This window comes from Triplophysa rosa, linkage group LG17 (assembly GCF_024868665.1).
Source record: "Triplophysa rosa linkage group LG17, Trosa_1v2, whole genome shotgun sequence".
Lineage (NCBI taxonomy): Eukaryota > Metazoa > Chordata > Actinopteri > Cypriniformes > Nemacheilidae > Triplophysa > Triplophysa rosa.
The window spans coordinates 17,253,113-17,280,843 of NC_079906.1; the positions used below are offsets into that span (position 1 = coordinate 17,253,113).

Sequence of the window (27,731 nt, forward strand, 5' to 3'; positions counted from 1 at the left end):
GTTACTTTATGACAAATAAGAAATAATACTTAAACTAGATATACAAGATGAACAACTACAGAGCAAGAGTTTATAGTTTATTCTCACATATCTAATGTGTAGATTAAACTATTTTGTAATTATAGCCTATTCTAATTTTCCGTGTTAATGTTTTTGCCCCACATCACAAAATGGAGATGAAATGGATAATCATTATTATTGCGTAAATCAGCAACAATTTAGCAATGTGATACTGTGCTCTTAAAAGTAATTTACATACTCGAAGCAGCGCGGCCAATCAGGTGGCGCCTTGCCACAGACTCCGCCCTCCCGGTAGAAGAGAGCGCATGTTGTTTCAGTAGATGTACAGCAGGCCTGCTGTCAGTGTCACAAGTCACATTTAACTCATTCAATCACGCACTAACGTATGTGCTTTTCTTCAGTGGACACATTTACTCTCTTTTAACGTCTAACTATTGAAGACACGCATACTTTGGAAGAAAATACCAGAAGTAAGTGATTTCGATGCTTTTTGTGTCTTTCCTGGTCTGGAAGGAGTCATTAAATAAACAACATTCATTTTGCTCTGAAACATTTCCTGGCTAGTGTTCGTCTGGCGCGTTCACAATCACTGAATCGTATACCGATTCTCTCGCCTGTTGCATTGACATTTGCGCATTTTTCCGTCAGTATTGTACAAATACTGAAGACGTACAGCATCATCACAGTTTTCTCATTCATAGTGTCCAGCACGACTAGGTTTTACTGTTAGTACGCATTGTACTTATCTATTTCTAATAGATGCCTGTTGCTGAACTGCCCCTTACGAAAATGTTAGTTAAAGTGAAGTTCCGTAGTAAATACATTGTATTATTTACTTGTAAAAATGTTTAAATAATCGCCATGCGTTTATTAACATTGTGCTGGTTTCAGGGTCGGTATGAGTGGTGCTGGTGGCTCGCGGAGTCGCAAGGCTTCACATAAAAATGTCCCATCATCAGAACGGGACGACACAGGGACCGAGAGAACTGCAGGAGAGCCCTCCTGCCCCAATAATGGTAACACTGAATCGCTTAATGGTTTAATTGCGTTTTAATTGTTTATTGTGCTTTCGGGGTGAAATGTGATTGTGACATTTTCTTGTCATGTTATGGATCCATCCAACCAACCAACCAACCACAGTGTTATAGTGAATTATTAGAGGGTCAGATTTTTTTCTGTGTGAGGTCTAAATCAGGTCATTGAACTCTTACCCTGGAATCAATTGCAACATGTTTCACCTCTGCCATTTACTCTGACTCACTGCTCAACCTGTCAATAATAAGTATGTGCCATTACATTCATTTGACAAAATCTTATTTTTCTAATAAAATGCTACTGCTTTAAAACAGTAGTTACAGTAAGACTTGGTTGTGACTAGATGAACTGTAACTATAGTAACATTCATAGAAAAAAAGAATCATGCTAAATTCATGTTACACGATTCAAATGGTCCAGCCATTCTAATGTTGGAATGAATAGACTGCGGTGTGATTTGCCATGTGACTTGATTGGGATATTGTCATGTCTTGGCTAGTAGATACCAATGTAATTCGCTGTCATTGCAATTAGCTCCGCAATGTAATTCTCGGAATAATCTGCCATAAAAATAAAATCCTACATATATGGTCAGCCTTAGATATCATTTGAACCCTTGTGTACCGTATGAGCTGTTGCATAGTTGGCACTGAGATATGTATTCATCTGTCATCTGTTGCATGCAAGTGTTCTGTTTGCATTACGCTGGATTAGTTAAATATTAGGGGTGTGGTAACCAGGACACAAACACACTGGTGTCACAACATGAACGGTACAACTGTTCAATTATTGGGAGCAAAAAACAAAAGCTAAAAAGATTCAACGTCTAATATTGTTTTAAAATATGCACACAGTAGTTTGGGATTTTGCCTACTGTTTACTGGAAGGATCTCTTTCAAATATTCATGTTTTATTACAGGGACAGTGGAAGTGGAGCACATTATTAGCAGGAAACTAGAGTTGAAGAAGAAAGCTGAGGTAGGATCTCTGTCCCACAGGCATTGTTTATACTATTTTCTTGGTTTAAAACACATCAGGTGGTTACCACTTGTAGACATGAAAAAAAAGATATACAGATACAAGTTGTGATTAGTTTAGAAGCTCCAAATATTTGTCCTGCTTTGTGCTGGTTTATCTGAAGTGAAAGATACTGTAGACTCATCCAACACTTAATCTTGTCAAATAGATCTTTATCAGACAAGAAGTTTTGCTCTCTTAGCACAAGTCTCTGTTAATGTTTGAAACATATGAGAAAGCTTCCGGTATTGGTCAATGGCGAATGTAGAAGTAGATTGAAGAAAACTTTCCATTTCAAAATTCATTTTTTTGATTAATGATGAAAAGTTACATTAAAACACATCTTAATCATTAATCAGAATCAGAATCAGAAGGAGCTTTATTGCCAAGTATGTTTACACACACAAGGAATTTGACTTGGCGACAGGAGCTTAGTGCAGAAGAAAGTGTACACATGGTGCAAACATAGTGCACATATACATTAAGATAGAAAAAACGAGAAATTAAATAAAAACAATAATGCACTATATACAAAAAGTGAAAAAATATAGACAAAAAACAACATATACATTTTTTAAAGAGTGTACAGATGTGTTATTTACAGGTTTAACCATTTGTTTCTTACAGTGTACAGTTTCCAGATGTTATGTGCAATGTGCAAGTGTGCAATGTGATGGAAAATGTATAGTAAGAGCTTTTAATTGTTCAGGCTGAGATAATATAGTTTTGAACTATAGATAAAAGAAATATGACAGGAACATCATACAATTGGTTAATACCCTAATACAGTAGTTCTCAAATGTGTAAGGCCAACCTTGTGTGGGTCGTATTCAGGGGCGGACTGGCCATCTGGCGTTGCGGGTGTTTTCCCGGTGGACCGCTATCGTTTGGGGCCGGAACGGACTCTTTGGCCGCTCAGACGGATGTTTTTTTAATGCAAATGTACGCAACGCGAATGCATAAGACACGTATGCATGCCAAAGCACCCCAATCCCCCCCCACCCCCACCCCCCTCGACAGACTTAACCATGCACCCCCGGTCGACAGTCCTATCCATGCGCACCCCAAACTGATGTTTGATTGCACAAAATTTGTGATAAATTTCTATATTTTGTAAAATGACACAAATGGCCACCTGGACACATCTTGGGGCCCCCAGTTTGAGAACCACTGCTCTAAAAATCATGCTAAAAAAATTGAGTCAGGAAAAGTGAGGCGGTCTTTGCTTTGTTTACAAGGGATCAACTCTTAAGTTCTACTGAGGAAGTGCTTGTAAACCATACGGGAAGTGTAGCAAGAATAGAGAAGGATGTGTTTTTATCCAGACGAGATCACTGGGAAAATAGGACGTCCTTGTGTGCGACCCTTGCAGTTTCATCTGTAAAATGTATTAAAAGCTTCTGCCACTGAAATAAAATCAAATGTGATACTTTTTCAATGACAAAGTGCAGCCAAAGGATAACTCAAGGCCTGCTTTTACATTATGCAACAGGAAAAGTGTTGCATTACTAGCTCAATTCCTTTATGTATGTCTGTATGGTCATGATTAGTAATCGTTATTTTGACACAAAAGACCTTCATGTGTGCCCATCAAGAGCAGCATCAGTCAAAACAAAATGGCCGTGACATCACATAAGACCCGAATATCAGGCTGAATTTTTGTTATCTTGAATATAGAAAGCGTGAAAGGTTTGTTGTGGGAGCTCGTAGGTCATAAGATCTTCTGGAAACTTTCCGACTCTAACCTGCCCACGCTGTGATTGATTTTCAGCATTTGAAAGCCAATCTGATGCGGCAGTTTGACGCTCAGGTGAATGAGTTCATAGACAGTCTGATCGAGGAGTCTGCCAGTTTGAGCTCCTCACATGTGAACACAGTGTTTCAGCTCTCAGATAAGGAGAAAAGTAAACTCAGGTACTGAAATCTCTTTCAGATCTGTAGCACAAACAGCAGTAGAACTACTTCGTAGTTCACTTTAAAGTTCAGTTATGCTCTTTGTAAATCAATTTGATCTCCTCTTTGCCCCTGCAGGCACACACAACAGTCTCAGGGCCAAAGTAAGCAGTTTGTGACTCGCCGGTCTCTGTTAGAGTAAGTCATGAGGGTTAACGCTTGTACCGATGTGTGTGAAATCTGCGATTTCTTTCAGTCTGTGTTCAGGTCTGGATATGATACAGGGATTCATTTGGTTAGCTGACTGTCCTTTTGTCATTACAATGTTTGTGGATGATAAAACAATTTTGCTGTCTTTATACATAATGTATTTATTTGTTGAGTGGCCAGAAACAGAGACGTACTGCATGACTATATGTCTCCGTTCTGCAGTGATCTGTTTGAGGTGAACCACATCCGTACCATCTATCACATGTTCATCGCTCTCCTCATCCTCTTCATCTTTAGTACCCTCATCGTGGACTTCATCGACCAGGGCAGGTCAGAGCGGTTATCAACATAAGAACAGTTCGCTTTTTTAAATGTTGTTTTGTGAATAACCTTTCCCAATTTTTTGTCCATCTGTCTAGACTGGTGCTAGAGTTTGATCTGTTAGTCTACGCATTCGGCCAGTTCCCCCTAGTGGTCGTGACGTGGATGGGTATGTTCCTGTCTGTCCTCGTGGTTCCTTTCGTTCTTCTGAGTGGCTGGGCCAGTGTGTATACAACGTCAAACCATGGGACCCTGTGGACTGTGCTGGCTGGGTCCCTCCTGCTGCTGTATCAGGGGTTGTGTTTGGGTTTTTTGCCCACATATGTGGTGCTGAAGAACAGCCTTCCCCCTGCATCATGCTTTATTCTTATTCTAGAGCAGGTATGTGGTCACCATGGCAACGGGTGCTGTTATTTTGCACTGTTTGCATTTGTCATAAAAATGCAATCTGTATTTTCAATGCATATTGCAGTTTTTATGTAAATTGCTATTAATGAATGTAGTTCTTAAATGTAAGTTTTATTTAAACTTTTCGGCTAAAGTGACGAAAGTTATAAAGTTTGGCTTGATTTAAATGTGTTTTTATTTCTGTTATTGTAAGGCAAGCTCATATTTAGGGTTAAGGATTTGTGCTATGAATACGAATATGAAGTTGTTACAAAACAATTGAACAAAAGTCTCAGACATACATTGAAATACCGATCTAGCATTGCCAAAATGTCCATCATTTAAAATTTCCTAATAAATAGTTTTGGTTTTAAACAGGTGAGATTGATGATGAAGACTCACTCCTTCGTCCGAGAAAACGTGCCAAGAGTACTATCCTCAGCACGAACCAAAACAAGTAAGATCTTCAATAAGATGTCATAGCAAATTAAAAAAATGAAAGTATTTGTTTACAGTATGTCCTTTTGGGGGGATTTTTGTGCAGATTCGGTAGCTGTGCCTCAGCTGAACCAGTATATTTATTTCCTCTTTGCACCCACCTTAATATACAGAGACAATTATCCGAGGTAAGACTGCAGCTGTTCTGAAATAAAGCTAAAGACATTGTAGCTGTATATTTAATTTCATTCTTTGTATGAATAGAAAAGTAGTAATTCAATTCTTAATATTCTTAATTCAATTTTATTGCAAAGTTAACATGAAACTACAGTATTTGCAACACCAACTTCCCTTCAGACACTACAAGCTTTTTGATGAAATATTATGAAGATATAATAAAACCTTTAACATACAGTACTGTATATAGGGTCTATGTTGATGTAATCTTCATGTTAATAGCACCTATTTTGTTTTGTCTTTGTAGAAATCCATGTATACGGTGGGGCTATGTGGCTACAAAGTTTTTACAGGTGTGCTCTTTTGAAGTGCTTTTTATGTTGTGCTTTTTTATGAACAAGTTTACATAATGTCTATTAAAATATAGGCTACACTTAATGTAATGCTTACATGTTTTAACAATGTTGTTTCCGTCATTCCAGGTTCTGGGCTGTTTGTTTTATGCCTATTATGTATTTGTGCGGCTGTGCATTCCTCAGTTCCACAATATCATCATGCAGCTCTTTGACCTGAGGGTCATGGTGTTGTGTGTCTTCAACTCTATACTGCCAGGTACACTGTTATACTGTACCACATTTCATTCTTGCACATCCTCATGTTCTTTTCTTTAAAAAATAATTCGGTTCTAAATCAGCATAATTTTTTGACATTTTTCTGTGATATTTGTGCAGGTGTGTTGGTGCTTTTACTGGCTTTCTTTGCCTTTCTGCACTGCTGGCTCAATGCATTCGCTGAGATGCTGCGATTTGGAGACAGGATGTTTTACAAGGTGTGACACGACACATTCACATTACTAGATCTACTTTAGAGTCCTAAATTATCGTTTCATTATGCGATTGGTCTCTCAAAAACGAGCTTTTCTCTTAGGACTGGTGGAACTCCACTTCATTTGCTAACTATTACCGTACCTGGAATGTTGTGGTTCACGATTGGTTGTATTACTACGTTTACAGGGACTTCATGTGGGTAAGTCCTCAGTTTACACGATTATAGAAAGCTGAAGAACGATTTGCTGATCCAGTAATAGTGAATTGTAATGTTGTTTGATCACTTCTGCAGATGACACAAAAGCGTTTCCGTGCAGTGGCCATGCTGTTCGTCTTCACTGTGTCTGCTGTGGTACACGAGTATGTTTTGGCCATCTGTTTTGGATTCTTCTACCCTGTCCTCTTCTGCCTCTTCATGTGCTTTGGAAGTAAGAACATAATTTACTAAATTGTCAAATCTCTGCCAACAATGTAGTCTAAACCATTTGAAGGTGGTGTGCTGGTCTTATGTGGTTGATGTGGTATATTGTGTTAAACTAGTTCATTTTAAACTGATTTAAGTTTCATTTCCAGTAGGGATGGAATTGAAATATCCCTAGTGTAAAGCACAGATTAGTTTTAGGTCACGCAACTTCGCAAGACGCTCAACATGACCTGTGGTTGACTCTTATTTCTCTCTCTGAATCTTTTCTCTCAGTGGTGTTTAACTTCGTCCTTCATGACCAGAGAAAAGGACCGATCTGGAACGTAATCATGTGGACTTCACTGTTCCTCGGTCAGGGGGTTCTCATCTGCCTCTATTCTCAGGAGTGGTACGCACAGCGTTACTGCCCCATAAAAGAGGTACACAATTCACTGGTGTCTAATGCATTCATCTATGAAAAATGACTTGTTGTGGATTGATTCATTTATTGTGTATATTTGTGGTTTCCTTTTGTTTCCACAGCCCTCTTTCATAGACTTGTTAAAGCCTCGATCCTGGACTTGTTATCCACAGTCGAATGCTGCTGTGGGTGCTAACTAAGCTACATCCTCATTTTTATTGGAGGGAACGGAGAGGAGGTCAACCTGTTCTTCAACCTTGTTGAAATGTGCCATTACACTATGACCAAAATCCAAGACCAAAAAGTGACAATCATATTGAACAAACCTGAAGACAACATTATAAAACGAGGCCTTTGTTTTTTTTATCTGAATTAAGATCATTTATGATAATGTAAATTATATAAAATGTCTAGTTAGCATTTGACAATCTATTGTAGCGTATGACAGAGGTCATAAGATAACATCATTCATGTGTTTTACTATTTCACATTTTATTTCACTGCATTCTTTGTTATTGATAGACTTTGATATTGTGCTGTTGAATGTAGCCTAATATATTTCAAATACAGTAGACAATACTGAGGTCATAGACATGACGGGTATAGATAATATACTTCACTTTTCTGGTTTTGGCGTGAACTAACAGAAAACCAAGCTGCTAATTTTAGAACCCCAGCAAATTCATAATTTATGCCAAACTGCTTACCTTACACTCTTTTTTTAATTAAAAGGGATGTGATGGGCCGTTTTAAAGATCAGTATTTAAGGTATCCAGAATTTCTTAACATTATCATTTCTTATTCATATTTCAACACTATTTAACTTACAGTAGTTATTGTTTGATGAGTTTGACTATTCTGGAATAAGATTTCTATATACATGTAGCCTATGGTATGTATTGCCGGTCTATAGCATTAGTGGGAGTTTTATGAAATACTAAATTATGAAATGCTGTGATTTAGGGCTTATTTATTGCGCAATATGATGTAATGTTTTTGGCTGCGTTAAGATGTTGCAGCTGGCTGCACTCATATGATCCATGTTTTCAAGCACAGTCCCTTTACACTACTGGGACATTACAGGTGACTTTTTTATAAAAGTGCTCATTTAGTTGTGATTCATTCAGAATGTAATTCGTTAATGTAATGGCGTTGGCAAATATTCTTTCCAGTTCAAAGGAAAATTTCTGATTTTCCGAAGTATGTTTTCAAACATGCACCTGCAATAACTGTGATGACCAACGGGTGGTGATGGAGACTTGAATGTTAGGCACATGTCTTAGTGATTTACAGTTTCTTTTTTCTTTGTGTGGCCTGTTTATGTAAATAGTCTGTTGTAATTTTTAGATTTTTTAGATTATTGTAATTAAATTGTACAAATGATAGAATAATATAACATGCCATCATTTTAAAATGAGTTGTCTTGTGCAGTTGTAGTCACAACGTGCTCTGTAATGGACAAATAAACTATTTTACTGACTTTAGTCTGTGCATGTCTTGTATGCACCACAAAATGTGATAAATCAATTAATAGGCGCAGCCACATATTTAAAAGACTTAAGGACAAATTTGGTAAAAAAAGGTTGTGTAACAGTATTATAACAACAACAATATGCAAAATGCTGAGAACTTTACAATAGATATTTGTGTTTTACATTTTTAAATAACTGCATTAAGTAATTTCGTAACAAGGATTTATGTCATGCCAAGGTTTAAACATTCTGCGTTATGAAAAAAATAATTACAATTAAAAATGTGTATTTATTCATTTAATAACCAATATGTTTCATACCCAAAAAATAAAATAACTCAACAGTTACGTCAAAAAATCCCATACACACGTCACGGCGGCAGTGATTCGGTGAATCGACTCTTTTGCATCACTGAGATGATGCGCTGCGCGTTCTCCGTCATTGGATAAGCGCACGCCACAGATTCTGCGGTAAAGATGGCGGCGGCGGAGGGGGCGCGCAGCGGCTGGAGCAGAACGGAACGACCCCAAACGGGTCCCTATTAAAATAAACCGTACGGTGGCCAACGTTTTGCACATTCCCGTTCAACATTGCCGCTTATCCGGTGCCATTTACCAGAGTTTGACGATTTGACTGTGTGCCGTTAGGTGGTGGGTGGGTTCTCACACATACACACACAGATTGCTAAGCTAAGCTAGCGGACCTCGGTCCGGTCCGGTAGAGGAGGAAGACGAGGAGGAGGGGTGATCGAGAAGAGGAAGAATACTGTCGTCCCGAGCAGAACAGATCAGTTTCGTTGGGGGATGTGAGCGATCCAAGCGGACTGCGGGTCTTTCCACGGATCTGTGTTGTTTTCTCACCCAGAGCGCTCGCAGGATGGGACAACAGGTAGGCCGCGTGGGAGAAGCGGCTTCCGCGGGGATACAGTCCCCACCGCAGGGGCAACAGCAGCTGCAGCAGCAGGGCAGAGCGAACCGGGCCGGCGGCTCCGGGAGGAGACCGCGAGACGGCGGCAGCAACATCACCGGTACTCCACCGGGAAGAACCGCTGCGTCTGCAACTGCTGCTAACGTCATGCCAGACCCCTCAGTCAATATATTCACTCAACACTCAGGTATGTTTTCACTCAGGTGTATGCAGTTCTGTTCCTTTTGCAGGTTTGCTTGTTTGTTTGCACGCCGTATTCGATGGAGAATGGAGACGTGCGGTCCGCTAAGATGAGATGCACGAGGTTAACGGAATCCATGAATCTCAGGCAGTTTTGCAAAATTTAGTGGGCTGCCCATCTAGGCACCATTGTTGTAATTGGAATTTAACGTTTTGGGCATGGGTGGTAATGCTTCTTTTATGCCTCTTTTAAACGTGCTGTCTAGGTAGGCAGACTACTACTAGGTTTTGAAACGCATCCTCTGAAGTCTGATCAATACAATTCATGTTTGTCTGCAAGAATAGTTTTGACACCTTTAGTAACTGAATGACTATAAAAGTATGCGATTTAAATAGTTGTAAGATGGTCAGTTATTGGTCATCCTCCATTTTTTTGTAAAAAAAAAATCTATAGACGGGTGTCCCAGAGGCTGTAGGTTTAAACCCCAATAATGTAAATGACAAATTGGGCAGTCATCACTGAAATGTATCAAACAACATGCTTTTTAAAATGCATTGACTTGTTTTCTCATTGACTGTGGCATTATTGTTCATCTTGAATTAGAAGAGTGTGGTTGTTAAAGGCAGTCACTCAACTGAGGATAAAGATCAGAGAGACTGCTTTCCTCGCTGTTTAAATGCTGTCTGATGCCTCTGTTATTTGATAGGCACTGGCATTTATTGTCTTCTGAAGCAGTGGCTGGTGGGAAAGCTGCCGGGGAAGCCTGCACTTTCTCGGATTTCGCTTTTGAGTGATTTCACTGACTCACTGTTCGGACAGGAACAAAAATGCGAGAGCGGGTGTAATGCTATTTGTGTAGCGTTGATTGCGCAAATGTGTCACTCACACACAGGTTTATCTTCACACAAATCATATCATATTCCAGGGTTTGTTATCGCACTGGTTGTAATGTGTTTTGTGCTGCGAGGGAGTTGATGAGACATTAACACTACACGGGTGGAATGAGTGTCTGTAATTTTGACAGAAGTGGGAGTGTATTGGGTTGATGTGAGGCTTATGGGATCTGATTAAACTAAGCAAGACTTACATATGTGATAAATTACATATTATACTAACTTGTAATTATTAGTAATACCCTGTAATTAAGCAGGCTGTGATCAGACTCGGTTTAGATTTAGATTGCATTTCACTCCAGCTGTGCTTGAACCACAAACTGTTATTTTACACAGAGAGTTGGCGAAAAAAGTTACTTTTCAAAATGAAGCTGGACCATACAGAAATGTAATTTTGAGTTTTGATATCTAAAAGTAAAATGAATTGAAATATTCACAGTAATTCTTTTCTAGATAATGAAAAAAACAAAGAAAAGCAAAACCAGTGTTAGTTCTCAGTGCAACCTTGTACTAATTCTGGAGCTCTTGCTCTGTGATGTCCACTTCTTCTTCATGTGGTGCGATGACTGATTCCAAAGAGGATGTTGTCACATCTTGACAGTAAAGCCCGTTGGCTGGAAACGCTGACCAGCGGGGGCCACGGATGAGTTATTTTTACTCACATCCCCTAAAGCTGAATGTATAGCTGTGGTAGAAACTCATCAGGATAATAACTGTACAATGATGTTTAAAGGAGTAGTTTACCCCAAAATGAAAATTCTGTCATCATTTACTCACCCTCTTGTCATTTCAAACCTGTATGACTTTCTTTCTTCTGCAGAACACAAAAGAAGATATTTTGAAGAATGTTGGTAATCGAACAACTGTGGCACCAATTGACTTGTATTGGTTTTGTGTCCGTACAATAGAAGTGAATGGGTACCGTCGTTGTTTGATTACTAACATGCTTCAAAATATCGTCTTTTGTGTTCTGTGAAAGAAAGTCTTACAGGTTTGAAATGACGAAAGGGTGAGCAAATGGTGACAGAATTCCCATGCAAAAAAAGAACGGTTAAATCTTGTTGCCATAGATGACCTGAATTGTATGCTCTGAATAGCTGTACGTATGATGACCGCAGAGAGACATACGGGAACGTTGACCAGTTCTTCCCTCGGTTCCCCAAATTCTGTCAGCCTAATGGGGCATTTAGGACATGGTCGGATGACTCATCTCACGCTCGATGAGAAATTCCCTCAGATCTAGAAGAATCTCTGTCTTTAATGTAACCAGTGGAATTACATTGGAAATGAGCGTGACGATTTGTTCTTAATTGCTGAGACGGACAGTTAGATGAATAAATGAGAGGTTCTGTCTGCTTCTTTCCATCCGCCACACAGAGCCAGTGAGTCAGTCGCTCTGCTTCCTCTCTGAGGTCACAAGACCAGTTCCTTTTCATTTATTTATCAACCTGTACCAGCACGCTTTTATTATTTCAGCGGGGTGATGCAAAGTGCCGTCCTGAACTTAATGCAGTCTAAAGTACCCAAAATTGATTTTGAGCACAGAACAGGGTGGACCTTTTGTTGCACCCTCTGGCAAACAGTCGAATGTTTAAGTTCCGGTCATGGGAGACCTGGAAATAAAAGGGTGAACTTAAAATTCACATGTCGGTCTGAATGATTCATTAGAGATTCTATAAAAATCCTTATGCAGTACTAGTAAATGGTTGAAAATGTCATGAAATGTTTTTTTTATATGTGTGCGTTTCGGTGGGTGATCGTGCAAGAAAATTTAAATTACATTTTACAATGGGTGAAGGATGTTCTTAGGCCACAAAGCAGAGTTGTAATATGTCATGATATATTATTGTAAATATAAAATTCACTATCAAGTAATAAAGTTCATTAGCTATACTATTGCCACTTTTATTATATTAAATAATACAAAATGTGCTGTCATAGATGTGCATTTTTATGGTGCCTTTGAAGATTCACTTAATAGGTCTAGGTAGGTGTAATAATCTCACCATTTCAACACAGTTGAATTGCCCTATAGGACATTTCCCACGCCTTATGCATGACAGGGGGAGCAGTCAAGAATACGGAGGAGAGGAAAGGAGGTCTTATTATCCAATCAGAATCCAGAAATGAAATCTCCTGATATTTACATTTGCATCATAAAGTTGATTTAAATGGGTATTGTTTGTAGCACACAGCAACAGCCAACTAAGTGTGTGTTTCTGGTAAGCAGGAAAAGTGTTGCTTTAATTGTACTGCAATTGCATTACATTAAGAAATCTCTTATATCAGTTTGCACTAAAAGATCCAGTGCACAGCATTACCACAATACTGAAATTCCCAAAATGTAAACTGATCGGAATTAAGGACCAGATTGAGATTAGATAAAATCAGTCAGTTTTTTGATACGTGAGATAGTTTTGACTGTCTTTGAATGCTAAGAAGTCATCCATAGACACAGTCATTGAAAAGCATGGTGACTTCTCTTTAATCTCTCTTTATTTTCCTGACCATCCCCATTGTCCTTCAATTAAGACTGTGTTGCACCACTAGAGGTCAATACAACCCTATATTATGTTTTCGCCCTATCTTTTAAAACAACACCGGTGTTCATTTCACATTGTTTTAAACTGTTTTGAAGTTGTGTGAGTAGATGCTTCATCTTGATCTCTGTGGTGCTTAGTGTAAACATGTTTGCGTGTCTACAATCAAAAAGGTTGTTATAAGAATAAATGTTTTCGTTGTTTTACATTCACATTAGTTGATTATATTCATTAAACACTTGTCATTGGAACAGAGATAACAATCAAACCCCCTAGAGAAGCAGGGTATCATCTTCCTCAATATGTCTGTGTATGCAGTTCTTTATGGGATAGGTTTGATGTGATCCGGGCTCTGCATTGGATCCAGGGGTCAATCGGAGGCCGACAGGCAGGAGTTTACTGGCATCAGCAGTCTGGATGAATTGTGGATGGTGAATGAATTTTTAAAAGGTTACAGAACTTTTGTCTAAATACCTTTATAATGTGAATGTGCATGTTTCACTGAAATGGTTTGTTGCAAGAAACATGAAAAATGTCATTTGTTATATTAGAAGTTTCACTTTTATGTGACGTTCTTAAAGGTGTTAAATAGACATTTGTGTGTTTTAAAGGAACACTTCCACTTTTTTTGGAAATAGGTTCATTCTCCAACTCCCCCAGAGTTAATAAGTTGAGTTTTACCATTTTGGAATCTATTCAGCCGATCTCCGGGTCTGGCGATAGCACTTTTAGCATAGCTTAGCATAGATCAAAATGAAAAGTTGCGATTTTCTAGGCCGATATGATTTTTGAACGCTATGCTACTGGTCTAATTGGATTCAATGATCTATGCTAAGCTATGATAAAAGTGCTATCGCCAGACCCAGAGATCGGCTGAATAGATTCCAAAATGGTAAAACTCAACTTATTAACTCTGGGGGAGTTGGAGAATGAGCCTATTTCTGTGCCTATTAAAGTGTTCCTTTAAGGATATATTCGTGACATTTTCGGCTCAGTTGATTGACTTAAAAATGTAAAGATCCCTCATGCATTACGTTGTGTTAACAACAAAAACTGATTTCTTTAACGCAGACGGTTTGTCACACACCCTTAATCCTTAATTCAGTTTACATGAAGTGTCATTGGCATTACTAGCTTTAGTCTGTTGTTATGTTATGTGTGTATTGACATTATTCGTTTTGAACATGATGCCCAATGATTACACCAGCACAGGTTACGAGGAATGAGGAAATCGCTAGGTTTGGTTGGAATAATTCCATTAGGTGGTGAATGCAAGTGTTCGGATGCGTTCCCTCCTGCCCGTTCTGTTGTGGCAACTGGGGAAAGCAACAGTGTAAGCCAAGACAGTGACTGTTCAGTGGGAGGAACCAAAGGTTTGGATGTTAACTTCAAACAGGATGAGTAGAATTACTCCGAGAAAAGAGTAGACGGGTAGATAAATGGCTGTGTAGAAAGGGCAAGGTTGGAAAGGGATTACGTTGTATTCTTGAGTGTTTGATCGGGGTAGTGTCTGTATGTGTGTGTGTCAGCCTCAGTCACTTCCTGCTCTTTTTGATCGATACAAAACTCCTATAGTTACATAACAAATGTATGTCTGTAAATAACTCGATGCACCCCAACACACGCTGGTGCCTGCTGGATTTACAGCACCTGAAAACAGCTGAATGTGAAATATGCAAACATGATGTTCCTCTAGTGAAAAGGGAACTAGGGAACGTATAATTTGATGGGGCTTGTAAGTGTCTTGAGGCTATGTTTTTTGCACAAAGCCTATGCAGATATTCTTGCTTGAACGTGAAGGCACAGAGATCATTTGCATCTTTTCTATGTTTTTATCATTGTACATCATCTTATGTAACACAATCAAAAGCTGTAACGTTTGCGTTGCAATGGTTTTTTCTGTATAACTATTGCCTGATAACCTCAGCTCAGTGTATCAACCTACTACACTTATATCCATCAGGGTGAGCCTGAGATTTTTTTCCTGAGTTCTTCATCAAACCCACAAAAACAAAAGATTTTTTCAGTTTTCCTCATAGTCCACGTTTTCTTGCATCAGGTGAAAGTCGATAAAACCGCCCTGACACCACAGTGTTGAAGTATTGACCAGCTGTCAAACTGTGTTCTGTCAGAAAAACTCCTTACTAAGTTATTATGGCTGCACTGACCTCTTCAGCCAGTGTCCTGGTTTGCTGGTTCTCAGATCCAGCAGCATAAAGCAAAATATGGTCCCTGGGAGAAGCATTAAGCAAACCCAGAATGCTTTGCAAGAGTGTTCCATTAGCACCCCCAGCGAACGGGTAAATCATGGCAGCTGTGCTTCTAATTGCTGTGTAAGCTGTCAAAAGTATGTCTAAATAAATAGAATCAGGCAATTTCCCATAATACCAAGTGCATTATTTTTCAGCAAGTTTGTCTGGTTGATGGCCACCAAAACCATTCAGAAGTCCACTTGGCACAGGTGATGAAGCAATGTGATGTTTTTTAATGCAGTAAACTTAAATGTGATGTGAGGGTGCTATCACAGGGCTCTAGACTGCGACCAAATGGTCGCATTTTGCGACTGTTCCAACTAATCAGTTTTTCTTAATGGTTGCATGGGTGCGACTGCCAAACTGATCAATATGTAATTTTTGCATTTAATAAATTTAATGTGCAGAAATGTTATATTGCGCAAGCGGCGCATTCAGTCACTCATCTCATCTTTTCTCCAACCATTTACTTATCTATCAGTGCCCCCGCACCCAAAGACGTATGCGCAGGTGTAAGAGGCGCATTTAATGCTATACTGAAGCGGAAGGACCGACAGAGCAAACGAGTGAAGCGCTCAGTCTTTCAACTGAAATAAATATGTTTTGCCGCCTGCAGATGCAGAATACAAGAATTTCCCCGGCTAAGGTACATAACAGCAAAGATAACGAAACGTTTTGCGTGTATTGTATGCATGTGAAGCTAATGCAGGAAACATGTGTTTAAACTTTAAGCACTATACAAGTACAAAGCTCTCTAAGAATACTGCTTAAAATACAAAATGTTAACGTTATACATCACGTTAAATCCAATTTTTTGTGAGTCGCAGTTGATAAAAGCTAAACGTGTATCAATGCAGATTTCATGAAGAATAATCACTAAAAGCCTTCAGGTCTCTTCTCTTTCACGCCTTTTAAAGGCCCGGTCATACTTGACTTTCCGCGTCCGTGTCCGTCTCGCGCACGAAGGCGTCCGCACAACTTCCTGCGCATACTCATCACGGATTAAACGAGTTCAACACATGCGCAATATAAATGAGTATGTGTGCTCTACCAGACCATCCGAGGGCAGCGCTGAGTCGCGTCATTTACAGACCCACTGCAAATTAATGATTGAGGAAGTGTCTTCGCTATTGCAAACAATCCGAGCAAACAGCAAGACAACAAGAACAACAACCAAACAGTATTGAGAAGGATATGTTTCTAAGCTTACTGTTCTTGGTTTCAGCGTGTTGGTTTTGTATCCTTCTTGGACAACGGCACACTTTCTGTGTGTGTATTGACCCCTAGTGGACTAGTGCACTTTTCCGTGCATGCGATGTTGTACGCGGCACGTACAACACGTATGCGGACGGGGTGTGGACGACCGCAGACCCTTCTGATGACGAAAACTGTGCCATGCGGACGGCACACGGACGGACGGACCATACTTTTCAGGCTTTACTCTGAAACGGACATATAAACAAAAAAATACATACAAATTCCCATAGTAACAAGAATCATTGTGAAGGTAGTCTGTTTCGTGAACAAACAGTTGGGAATCAAAACGCACGTGTGTTACAGTATAGTGCGCTGGCTCTTAAAGGGGCAGAAGCATAATAAAGAGCTCTTTTTATAATGTTCATACAACAACAAAGGACGGGACCAAAAACACTGACTGATATTAAAGGAATTGTGTTCTCTTATACGAGTTGTTCACAACAAATAAATGAAGAAAACAGCTTTAAGAAAGATGTGCTTTAAATATGGTGTTGAGAGTTTACATATACAACAAAAAATAATTAAATCATAAACAATGATTTGTATTAATTTCTAATTGATTTATTTATGTATTTAACACATTTGAATGAAGTTTTAGTGATTCTTTTTCTTAACCTCACCCCATGAGTTTGGTGGTATTTTCTGTTGAAGAAGTTCTAAATTTGCAAGATTCCGCGTCAATTCCGCGTTATACATTGAATTCAATTTTAATGCCTGGATTCTGCAATTCCGTCCGCGTTTTCTGCATCACGGAAATCATATTGCCCTACTAATAATACTTAGTGTTAGGGCTGTCACGATAAACCGACGATAAATATCACGTGATTTATGCACAGCTTTTGAGTGAAGTACGGGAAAATGCTGCTGCATCTGAAAGCAAGAGGGCGCTCTCGTGCGGAAACTCCAAATACGCACTGCAGAAGAAGACCATAACACGTTCTAGAATCTAGGAAATGCCTATGGGCATCTTTTTATCACCGTTACTCAAGCCTTATGAGGTATTTTTATGATAATAAAGTATATTTATAATGATCATGTTTGACGGGTGTTGCTTTTTCAAATGCACATTATAAGCGACTCAAACTCGCACTGCTTTTACATCGAGCAGCATTTCCTACTGATCCCAGAGACGTGCTTCACAGACAAGCTAAGCATTAAAAAAATTATCGACACATAGCATATCGCAGCCAGCTCGATTACAATAGGATTTAGTGGTATCGCGCTAAATTATCGTGCAGCCCTACTTCGTGTAAACAATTGTAAAAGTCCTTGCATGTGCTTCATTGCCTTTGCTTTGTATTGACATTTGTTCTATATTGAGCTAGTCGTTCAACTGGAGAGCCATTTACTTGTAATGTGGAGTAAAACATTTATTTATGCCGAGGGCTCTTGGATCTTCATTACTGTGAATGAGCAGGATCCGTTCTTCATAGTGGCCCCATTGTTTGAGGGATTATTGTTCGCCAGTTCCTTTGTCTGTGCTTGTATACACAGTGTGATAATTCTGATGGTATTTATGGGGAGATAGTTTTGTTTTGTGTTGGGTCTAAAAATAAGCCTCGTCCTGGGCCGCACGGCCTCTGCTGAGATGAGAACCAATGATGTGCTTTTGTGTTCAACACTTTCAGATAAACAGACAAGCTTGTGCTGTCTCGAGCCAAACACTTCACCGCGGGGTCTTCTGAAAGTTGAAACAGATCTCAGAGTTTGGGATTGTTTTGTCTCGTGTCATGTATCTCATATTGAAAACAAGAATGTTGGTGATGCAAAATGTCGGGTGATTGTCTACATTGACGACATCCTCATATATTCCCATCTATTCTCATACATATGAGGAACACATCCTATCCTAAAAAGTTTTTGACCCATCTGTGTGCGTGCATGTGTGATTATGGCAATGCAGGTAATTAACAGCCCAACAGGAGACCTGGAACTAGTGTGTCCTGTCCACCTGTCGACTCGCATATGCTTTACTTCAGAGTCCAGAGAAAATACTGCCGTATCAGGCAATGTGTTTGTCCTTCAGCAAAGCTGTTCCTCCTGCGAGAATGTGGGTCGTAATTCCTTCATGACACATGTACTTGTCTCATTCCACGTAACATTAGGAGGCTGTGCCTTGGAATTTCCAGAGCTGGTGACGGGCAGATGAGAAGTCGCTTTGGGTTTGGGAAGGTGTAAGACGAGTGAACCTTCGCTAAACACCTCACCTTTGATTCCTGTTCTTACTCAGGTTTTATACAACTTACTACACTTTAAACCTTATATTTTTTGGTACAATCAAATTGGCTTTACAACTTATTTCATCTTATTGTTTTACATTTTTTACCAGTGGGTCTTCTTATTTAATTCGATTAAAGTTTATTTCTGTAGTGCTTTTCACAATATTGCATTGTATCAAAGCAGTAAATACAGCTGATAACAATAAGGTGAAACTCCTCAACTTAAAGGGATAGTTCACCCAAAAATGACAATTCTGTCATCATTTACTTACCCTCAGGTTGTTCTAAAGCTGTATTAATGTATTTGTTCTGCTGAACACAAAGGAAGATATTTGGAAGAATGTGAGTAACCAAACAGCTCTTATCCTCCATTGACTCCCATAGTATTTATTTTTCCTATTATGGCAGTCAATGGGGGATGAGATCTGTTTGGTTACTGACATTCTTCCAAATATCTTCCTTTGTGTTAAGCAGAACAAAGAAATTCATAAAGGTTTGGAACAACCTGAGGGTAAGTAAATGATGACAGAATTTTCATTTTTGGGTGAACTATCCCTTTAAGTTGATGAGTTTTTGTAAAAACTTAATTTTTTAAGGCAGCAAAAAATTGTTATGAACTCTGATTTTTTGTTAGCAAAATGTACTCAAAGTTGAATTTATGGAATTGATTTTTTGTTATGAACAATCAGTTGTATATGAACACTGCTTTTGTTTTTAGCAAAATGTGCTCAGTTGAATTAATGGAATGGATATTTTTACATGGACTGTAATTCATTTTCAATATATTACACAGACAGTAATGTGTTTTAAAACCACAGCAGTAAATCAGATTTGAGGGTTCATTCATTGCAATTCAATTACAGAATGAAAAAACAAATTTAATAAGGAATATAACTAATAACATTTGACTAAAAGATCAGAACTGTACTGTAATAATTTACCTTTAAGCAAATCCAGGCATCTTTAATTAGTTTTTTTGTAACTGCTGATTTTTCTCTCTCACTCTTGAGGGGGGGTCACACCGGTCTACCAGTTTTGGAACATGATTTGAGCTGTAACCAGATTGTCCAAGATGGTCTACCAAATTAACATTTTACCCAAACAGTTTAAAGTTGAGCTGATAAACAACCTAAACCAGAACCATGTGGTCCAGCTAATAACCAGCATGGAAGAACACATGCATAGGTCTGCAGTTTATTTAATGCTAAAAATGCTGTATATCCTCTTGATATCACCACATATTCTGTTTTATAAAGTTATCAGTACGCATTTGGCCTTGATGGTATTTTGCCCCTGTACAGAGGTGCCGGGGCAGCTGTTGTGAGCCCGTCCTAAGCCCAGCGCAACAGCTGCGTCAGACTCCCATCGGGTGAGGTTAGACAGGTCAGACTGTTCAGTGTGTCCATTCACTCTCCACACACACATATATACTCCCAGCTGTCTCACTGGAGCTTCCACACACAAAGACACACACAGATATCGCATGTGTGCTGAGGAGCACACGCGGGGGAGACACATGCGGGCCGGGCACGCGTTGTGCCTCATGCGGGTCAATTGCCAAATCAATCAGAAGTGTTTCAGGGGAGTGGGTGTGAATGTAGTCTTGTAGTGTAAACGCTTTTTGTCTTTTTTTAATATTATTCTTGTACCGCTTTTATTCATTTACAGTACACGAAATGCGCAAGTTCTAAAAATTTTAACTTCTGTTCTTATATTTTTTCCAGCAATGCTAAGAGGTTTTGGGTGTACCTGAATAATTGATTATCTCATCTTAATACATTTTGCATGATTCTTTAAACTCTGGGGAACATAATGTACTACATGCGTTTTGCAGTACAATTTCCACACCTCCGTGCTTTTCCCAAGAGGAAATCGGGTAGGCACAACACATGGTATAGAAATGGAACCATCTGCTCGACCCCCTTCCCAAACCTACAGGCCCCACACATGCCTCCCCACACAATATGACCTCCCTCAGAACTCCCTCTGCCCATATCTCGCACATATGCACACGCTTCTTACTCCAGGCAGTTAGCATGGACGGCCACAATCGAGCCGGATTGGCATTCCTGACGACACGGTTGGAAACTCTTGAGTTTAAACCCACACCGAAGACATCGGCTCAAGGCCTTCCTTAAATGACTCGACCGAGAGGAACGTGTCAGATTTTCTACTCATTGTCTTGGCGTGAATAAAACCCGACAAAAAAAGGATTGGGGATACAGCGGTTTCCCATCAGCCCTTGTATTGCAACTGGGAATATGTACTGGGAACTGTGGCTCAGGAGTGGGAAACATTGCATGCTAGTCAGGAATAAAGGTGGGGCTGTGTTTTTGTGTGGATGTGTGAATCTGTGTGGCATAGTCGGTTTTACCATTAGGGCCTTAATCATCTTGCTGGCATGTTCAAGCAGGTTTATTGCATTTAGAAGATAAACGTTATGCAAGAATACCAGCATTTGTGTCAGCTTGGCTATTGTGGATATTTTCTATAATGATTGTGATCTTTTTGTTTAATGTTTTAAAATGTTTGTCCCCTCAACTTATTGAATAGGTTTATTTATGGCTTAAATTCATCATGTTGATGTTCTTGTGGTGTTCCTGCTTCTGTTTCTGAGGGGTTTGTGGGTATTTCTAATGATTTGTCATAGTTCACTTTGTGTGGCTGTTGGTTTTATGCTGCAAGTTCAGGATGAATCATTTTGCTCATGCATTAAACTTCTGGAAAAGAGAATCATCCATTAACAGCATCCTCTACATTTACTAACAAATACCATGTTTTTGGTACCTAGTACCTTGTTAATATCATGGTTTTCTGAGGGAAGTTTATTTGTTGGGTTTTGTACGTTCAATATGTCACCAGGTCAAAACTTATTTTACAGATTATGGCCCGGTTTCATAGACAAGGTTTAGCCTAAGCATGGACTATGCCTTAGTTAATTTAGGCTATTTAAGTCGCTTTTATTAAAATGCCTTAGAAAACATTACTGATGTGCATCTTGAGACAAAACAATGGCACTGACATATTTTAAGATATGTACGGGCAAGTTATTTTCAGTTTAGATAGCTCAAAATTAATTTTAGTCTGAGACTCGTCTTAAACCTTGTCTGTGAAACCGGGGCTATATGTATTAAATTAAAAGTGTCTGTTGTGATATTTGTGAGTTTTTTGTAGTTGTTTGTCTTTTAAATCAGTGAATACATTTAGTTTGATTTTGTTGAAGTAAACTAAACATAGTCTTAGGGTTTTGGGGAATTTTTTTTTACATTTATGCGTTTGGCAGACGCTTTTATCCAAAGCGACTTACATTGCATTGTACTATACTTTTGTTTCTAACTAACTATTTTAAACATCTTACTTTTTGTATTATTTATTTTCTTGAATTTCATTTTGACAATGAAGGGTTTGGGGGTATTTATCATGATTTGTCATATTTGACTTTGTATGGCTGTTGGTTTTATGATGCAAGTTCAGGATAGGGCTGTCACGATTATGAAATTTGGCTGATGATTAATTGTCTAATAAATCATTGCGATTATGAAGATTAATTGTCTGTTTTAGGGCTTTGTCGATTATGGCGATTAATTGTCTGTTTTAGGGCTTTGTCGATTATGACGATTAATTGTCTGTTTTAGAGCTTTGACTTTTAATTCTCATACATTTTTTAATCAGCTTTGAAACGACCATATTGTTCTGAATATAAGAACATAGAGCAGGGCTATTCAATTAGTTTGTCATGGTGGCCAGTTCATGAAAAGCAACCCAAATGAGGGGCCGGAGAGATATGGTTTGCAATATGAGGGATGACACAACAACAATAAGAAATCAGTTTTATTTTTTCCCAAATTCCGTTTTTTCTGTTTTAATTTTTCGGCATTCTGCATTTTCCGTCCTTCACTATACAATAGTAATATATTTGCCCACATGAAAAAAATACTTCAGTATACTACAGTATTCACTTATAAACAATATTAAAAACCTGCAGTAGATACAGTACGTTGAACCATACAGGGAAAAATAAAAATAGAAATAATAGAATCTTACATAATACATTTGCAAGATTCTGTGCCATTTCGCGTTATACAGCAAAATCTGTTTAATGCCTGAAATCCGTGATTCAATCTTAGGGCCGTGTATGTTGTATTTTTACATTTTTGCCCCATAAGACACCCAAAGTTTTTTCCAACATTTAAACATTCTGATGTTGTATGTTAAACTGCACAACAACAACATCGGTGTATTGTAAGATGCCCAAGCAGGCTTTTCTACATTCAAACATGTTCATTTGTTGTATTTTGAAACTGCATAACAAAAAAGGAAAATTCAGTGAGTGAAACAACATTATCCTACACAGGCTGTGACGCGCTATACATCGGAAACAATTGGGTAATCATATATTTAAGGTTTAGGCTTTTACCTGTCAATAATACAACCTCCAAATACTTGTAAATGAAGTAAATTGATCCGGAGTGAATTGAAGCCACCATTAAAATACTATCAGTCAGAGAAATGCTTCTAGTTTGTTTTTTTCTCACTTGCAAGACTTCTATGTTAATTAACTTTTGGTAGACTGGTTTTCACACAAAGATTATCTTAAATAATATTAAATTGTACTGCAGGTTATTTTTATGGTATATGCTTTAGTATTTTTTAAAGTGATTGTGTTGTGGTGGTACATTTTACAAGTATAACCATGCTTTAGTTACAATATAAACACTAAAATATGCAATATGCAGGCACTTCAGCTCGTCCTAGTGTCTTCTATGGAAATGTGCAATAAGGCCGATATAAGAAATGTAATTATAGTAAATGAGAAACATACAAAAAATTTGTGAAACATTTATTTTACATAATATTGTATGCAATATTCTCGTAATTGTACAACATTTAATGAGGTAACACTTCAATATTGACACAATGAGTGCATCTTTTTTGTTTAACTGTTTTACTGCTTCTTTAATCCAACAGAAGATTATAGATGAAGTGTATAAATAATGACAAAAACAGAATGTAATTCCTTAATATTAATATACAGACAGTTACTGTACAAATAATTTGCATGAAGTTTCTTAAATTAGGTCAAAGTTTAAAAAAAAATACTTGACTTAAAAAGATTTTTTGTTTTTCTGTTTTGTCTCTGTGAAAACAATACAAAACCACGACAAAAAGCACAGCCTATGTATTTGCTTAGTTAGTGGCATGTAGCTTAGCATCAAAACAGAACAGACTAAAACGTACACTCCAGGCAACACATTAAGTTATCGTAGACAGTTAACCTATTATTACTTAACATACAGTTGTTTGTAAATTACCAAAAACAACATATCTGAGGCAGAGCCGGTCGCGGGATTTGTCACTGTTTGTGAGGTAAAATGTTTTCCGATTGTTTTAATTACATTTGTGTCCCCAGTTGTAGTTACCACTGGGCTGCAGATATGACACCTAAAGACTAAAATACACTACAAGACTCTTGCTCAGATTTTGCCCAGATTTTCAGTCTGGACTTGTTGCAGAAAGTCTGTACCAGTCTGCAGATTTGACCAGTTAAACCTGGCTCAGATTACAGGATTCTCGGCCAGATCTTACCCTGATTTTCCCCTCCTGAGAATCTTTGAAAAAGTCTTATCCATGGCCTCGATCGGGTCCGATGTTCGGTCCAGATTATCATGTAATGTGAGGCATTCACAGATCAAATCTTAAACATCCTGACCTGCTCCAAGAACAATCGGGGCCGCCCCGATCATATCAAACATGTTTGATATTTAGGACTTCAAATCGGGGTGATTACGTTGGTACTTTTACAACAACCAATGAGAGACAAGACTGCAAGATGACGGAGTGACTGACAGAACAGTAATAATGTAAACACAGTGTGTTGGATAGCGGAGATGTACAGATTTCAACAGCTTTTTGAAATGTAGCAACATAACAAATACCTCTATAATGTGTCCTTAAAGTTGTTGCTTCGCAATGTCCATTGTGTTCTGTTTTTTACATAGTTAAAACGAGCTGATGCTTCCTCACACAACTAGACATGTGCACGGTTAATCGCGGTTACCACTAAATCCTGCTGAAACCGAGCTGGCTGCGATAATGCAAGGTATCGATTATTTTATTGATGCGTAGCATGTCCGTGAAGCACGGCTCTGGGATCAGTAGGAAATGCTGCTCGATCTAAAAGCAGTGTGAGTTTGAGTCACTTATAACGTGCATTTAAAAAAGCAACACCCGTCAAACATGATCATTATAAATATACTTTATTATCATGAAAATACCTGAGGAGGCTTGAGGAACAGTGATAAAAACATGTCCATAGGCATTTCCTAGAACTACGTGTGTTATGGTCTTCTTCTGCAGTGCATATTTGGAGTTTCTGCACGAGAGCGCCCTCTGGCTTTCGGATGCAGCAGCATTTTACCGTACTTCACTCACAAGTTGTGCATAAATCACGTGATATATATTTTCGGTTAATCGGGCAGAAGTCTACACACAACTTTATTTAACTGCTACCAGAAACAAAACATCTCTGCTTGACCACCAGTTGACATAACGCCATACTACCACTAGATGTCTCCGTGTCATCACATTATTTACATTTGCTTTCTGGGGAAATCACGTGATACGCGTGTCCTCTGGTACGATAAACTTAAAATGATCTTGTAGTGTGTGATGTGACAGAAATGTCAAATATTTTGTCCGAGCATGGTTAAGATTTTAAAAAAGAGAATCTATCAAGATTCTCCTTATGTGTGTGCTGCAACCAGATTTTTTAATCGGTCCGGATATTAAAACTCCTGTAATCTGAGCCAGGCTTTAATGTGTTTCTATCTGAAACTTTCAAAAAGTCTGCAAGTGTATGATGTCTAGTTTGAAAAAAATCTGTTCAGATTTTAAAAGTCTTGTAGTGTATTCCAGCCATTACGGAACTGTGTGAATAAGACTTTGCTGCATGTCGGAGTGTAAACTGTTACACACAACACAACGTTACATTAAAAAGGGAATGATGATTGGTTATTTCACTGTCAGACTTTGAGTGTTTGATTTCGTTCGACGGCGTGTGGCACCGGGGTGCTGCAGGAGCATTTTTAAAGCATATGAAGCAGTCTGCTCTCAGGTTGTTCTCGCGGTGATTTGGTGTCGTGCACCAACCGGTCTGTGGGGAGCCGCGTGGTGTCGAGTGTAGCCATCTTCCTAAGGAACAAAATGCTAATGCGCTAATGTGACCAAACCGGAGAATATATCGGCCAAACGAAAAGATTTATCTGCCGATAATAAAAAAATGTCCAAATATCGTCCGATAAATCGCCCTTGGCAATATATCGGTGGACCACTACATAAAATGCATGTAATACCATGTTTTTGGACATCGTACCTTGTAAATATCTTTTTTTATGGTATAGCTTGGAAATAGCACTAGTATGGCACAAAAAAGATAGTAATTAGGGATGCTCGATAGATTATCGGCCATATCGGTATCGGCTGGTAAATGGTCATTTTTAATGTTATCGAAATCGGCCGATAATAAAAATTTAAGCCGAAAAATTTAAGACAATAAATTATGAATAATTTCCTCTGTTTGAACCACTTCAGCTGCATGCTGCTCACAGTTATAGGCCAGTACAGTACTGTCTTTCTTTCGTGATCATTCACTTACTGCTATTAGCAAAACATTGTTCATGTAGTATGTAGATATTTATGAATGTGTAAATTATAGGTACAAAAGCTATTTGTTTTGAAGCCGACTGCTGTCTGAATGCTTTCTGTCTTGAGACCTGTTAGACTTGTGGCTATTGAGAACACCTTTCTGGGTTGCTCTGGAAGAACATCTTTAATTTGTTTATTGAATAAAAATTATACCAGAAAAGTTTAAAAGTTAAAGAATCTTGAATTAGTGTAAAGTAGGCTTGGTACATGATTTTCAGGGGACAAAGAATTTCTCAGTCTCAGAAAATGTTATATTAATATTAAGGTGTACTGTACTGCATATCGGCCAATATATCGGTTATCGGCTTCCAATGTTCAAGAATTTTCGGTTGTCGTTATCGGCCAAATTGTACATATTGGTGCATCCCTAATAGTAATACTAGCCTAGGCTAGATATATGCCATGCTACTGAAATTTATGTACCATGGTATTACGTAGTACTCAAGTGTACTTTCAAAATGCCATAATGTAAAAAAACAGCAGTAACATCACGTGGTACATAAAAAAAACATAATCATGTTATATGAAATGGCAATCATTTAGTACTATGGTAAAATGTCAAAAGTACACTTGACTGTATAACAATTTTATACCAACTTACGAACTTGGTGTTTTACCGTAGAAGTAAGAGAGATATAGTCTGATAAACCTTGGAGGCAGGATTTGTTTCATAATGGTCTTCAGAAAGCGAGGCAGCTGCCCAGACATGCTGTGCGTGTGTGTTTGTGGCTGCCTGACAGCTGTAGAGGAAGACCAGTAGACACACAGGCACGCTCAAGGCGTGGTGACTCTCCCACATTCATTTTCCAACCTCAAATCTATGGCATGCTCCTCCCTCCGTATAAACACCTCAGGAATCAAACTCTCTCAGATAGAGACAGAACTGAATCAGCACTCCCTACGCAAGATCAGTCTAGCACTGCTAGATTATGCCATTAAAGACCCTGCCGTCCAGCAGCAGTTTTGAGGAAGAGAGGTCGAAATTGACCAGCCTGACCTATCCGCAGGATGCGGATCACTATTGCTTCACAGGTAGATGTTTTGTCAGCAGCATCCTGACAGGGATTCATAGCCAGTGTTGAATTGATACCCAAAATGGAGTATCGGCTATATATTTTTTTTCATGATGAAGGGAA

At 38.6% G+C, this 27,731-nt stretch overlaps 2 protein-coding genes across 3 annotated transcripts in view; both read left to right on the plus strand.

The window, feature by feature from the left end:
• The first annotated feature begins 145 nt into the window (after positions 1-145).
• Positions 146-8,624, plus strand: soat1 (sterol O-acyltransferase 1). Its single transcript, XM_057357624.1, has 16 exons — positions 146-491; positions 913-1,037; positions 1,976-2,034; positions 3,845-3,987; positions 4,105-4,164; positions 4,399-4,506; positions 4,596-4,878; positions 5,263-5,341; positions 5,429-5,510; positions 5,807-5,852; positions 5,982-6,111; positions 6,231-6,328; positions 6,427-6,525; positions 6,619-6,754; positions 7,024-7,169; positions 7,273-8,624. Exons 2-16 carry the CDS (start codon positions 920-922, stop codon positions 7,348-7,350), a joined length of 1,665 nt encoding a protein of 554 aa, XP_057213607.1. The 5' UTR covers positions 146-491; positions 913-919; the 3' UTR covers positions 7,351-8,624.
• Positions 8,625-9,084: 460 nt separating this feature from the next.
• Positions 9,085-27,731, plus strand: part of abl2 (c-abl oncogene 2, non-receptor tyrosine kinase) — a 29,181-nt gene continuing 10,534 nt past the window's right edge. The window contains exon 1 of one of the 2 annotated variants that reach the window (XM_057356529.1): positions 9,085-9,736. In XM_057356529.1, the coding sequence (XP_057212512.1) occupies positions 9,499-9,736 (238 nt within the window). In that variant the 5' untranslated portion in view covers positions 9,085-9,498. Of the gene's footprint in view, positions 9,737-27,447; positions 27,628-27,731 lie in introns of those variants that run through there. The other variant, XM_057356530.1, reaches the window with a different exon arrangement.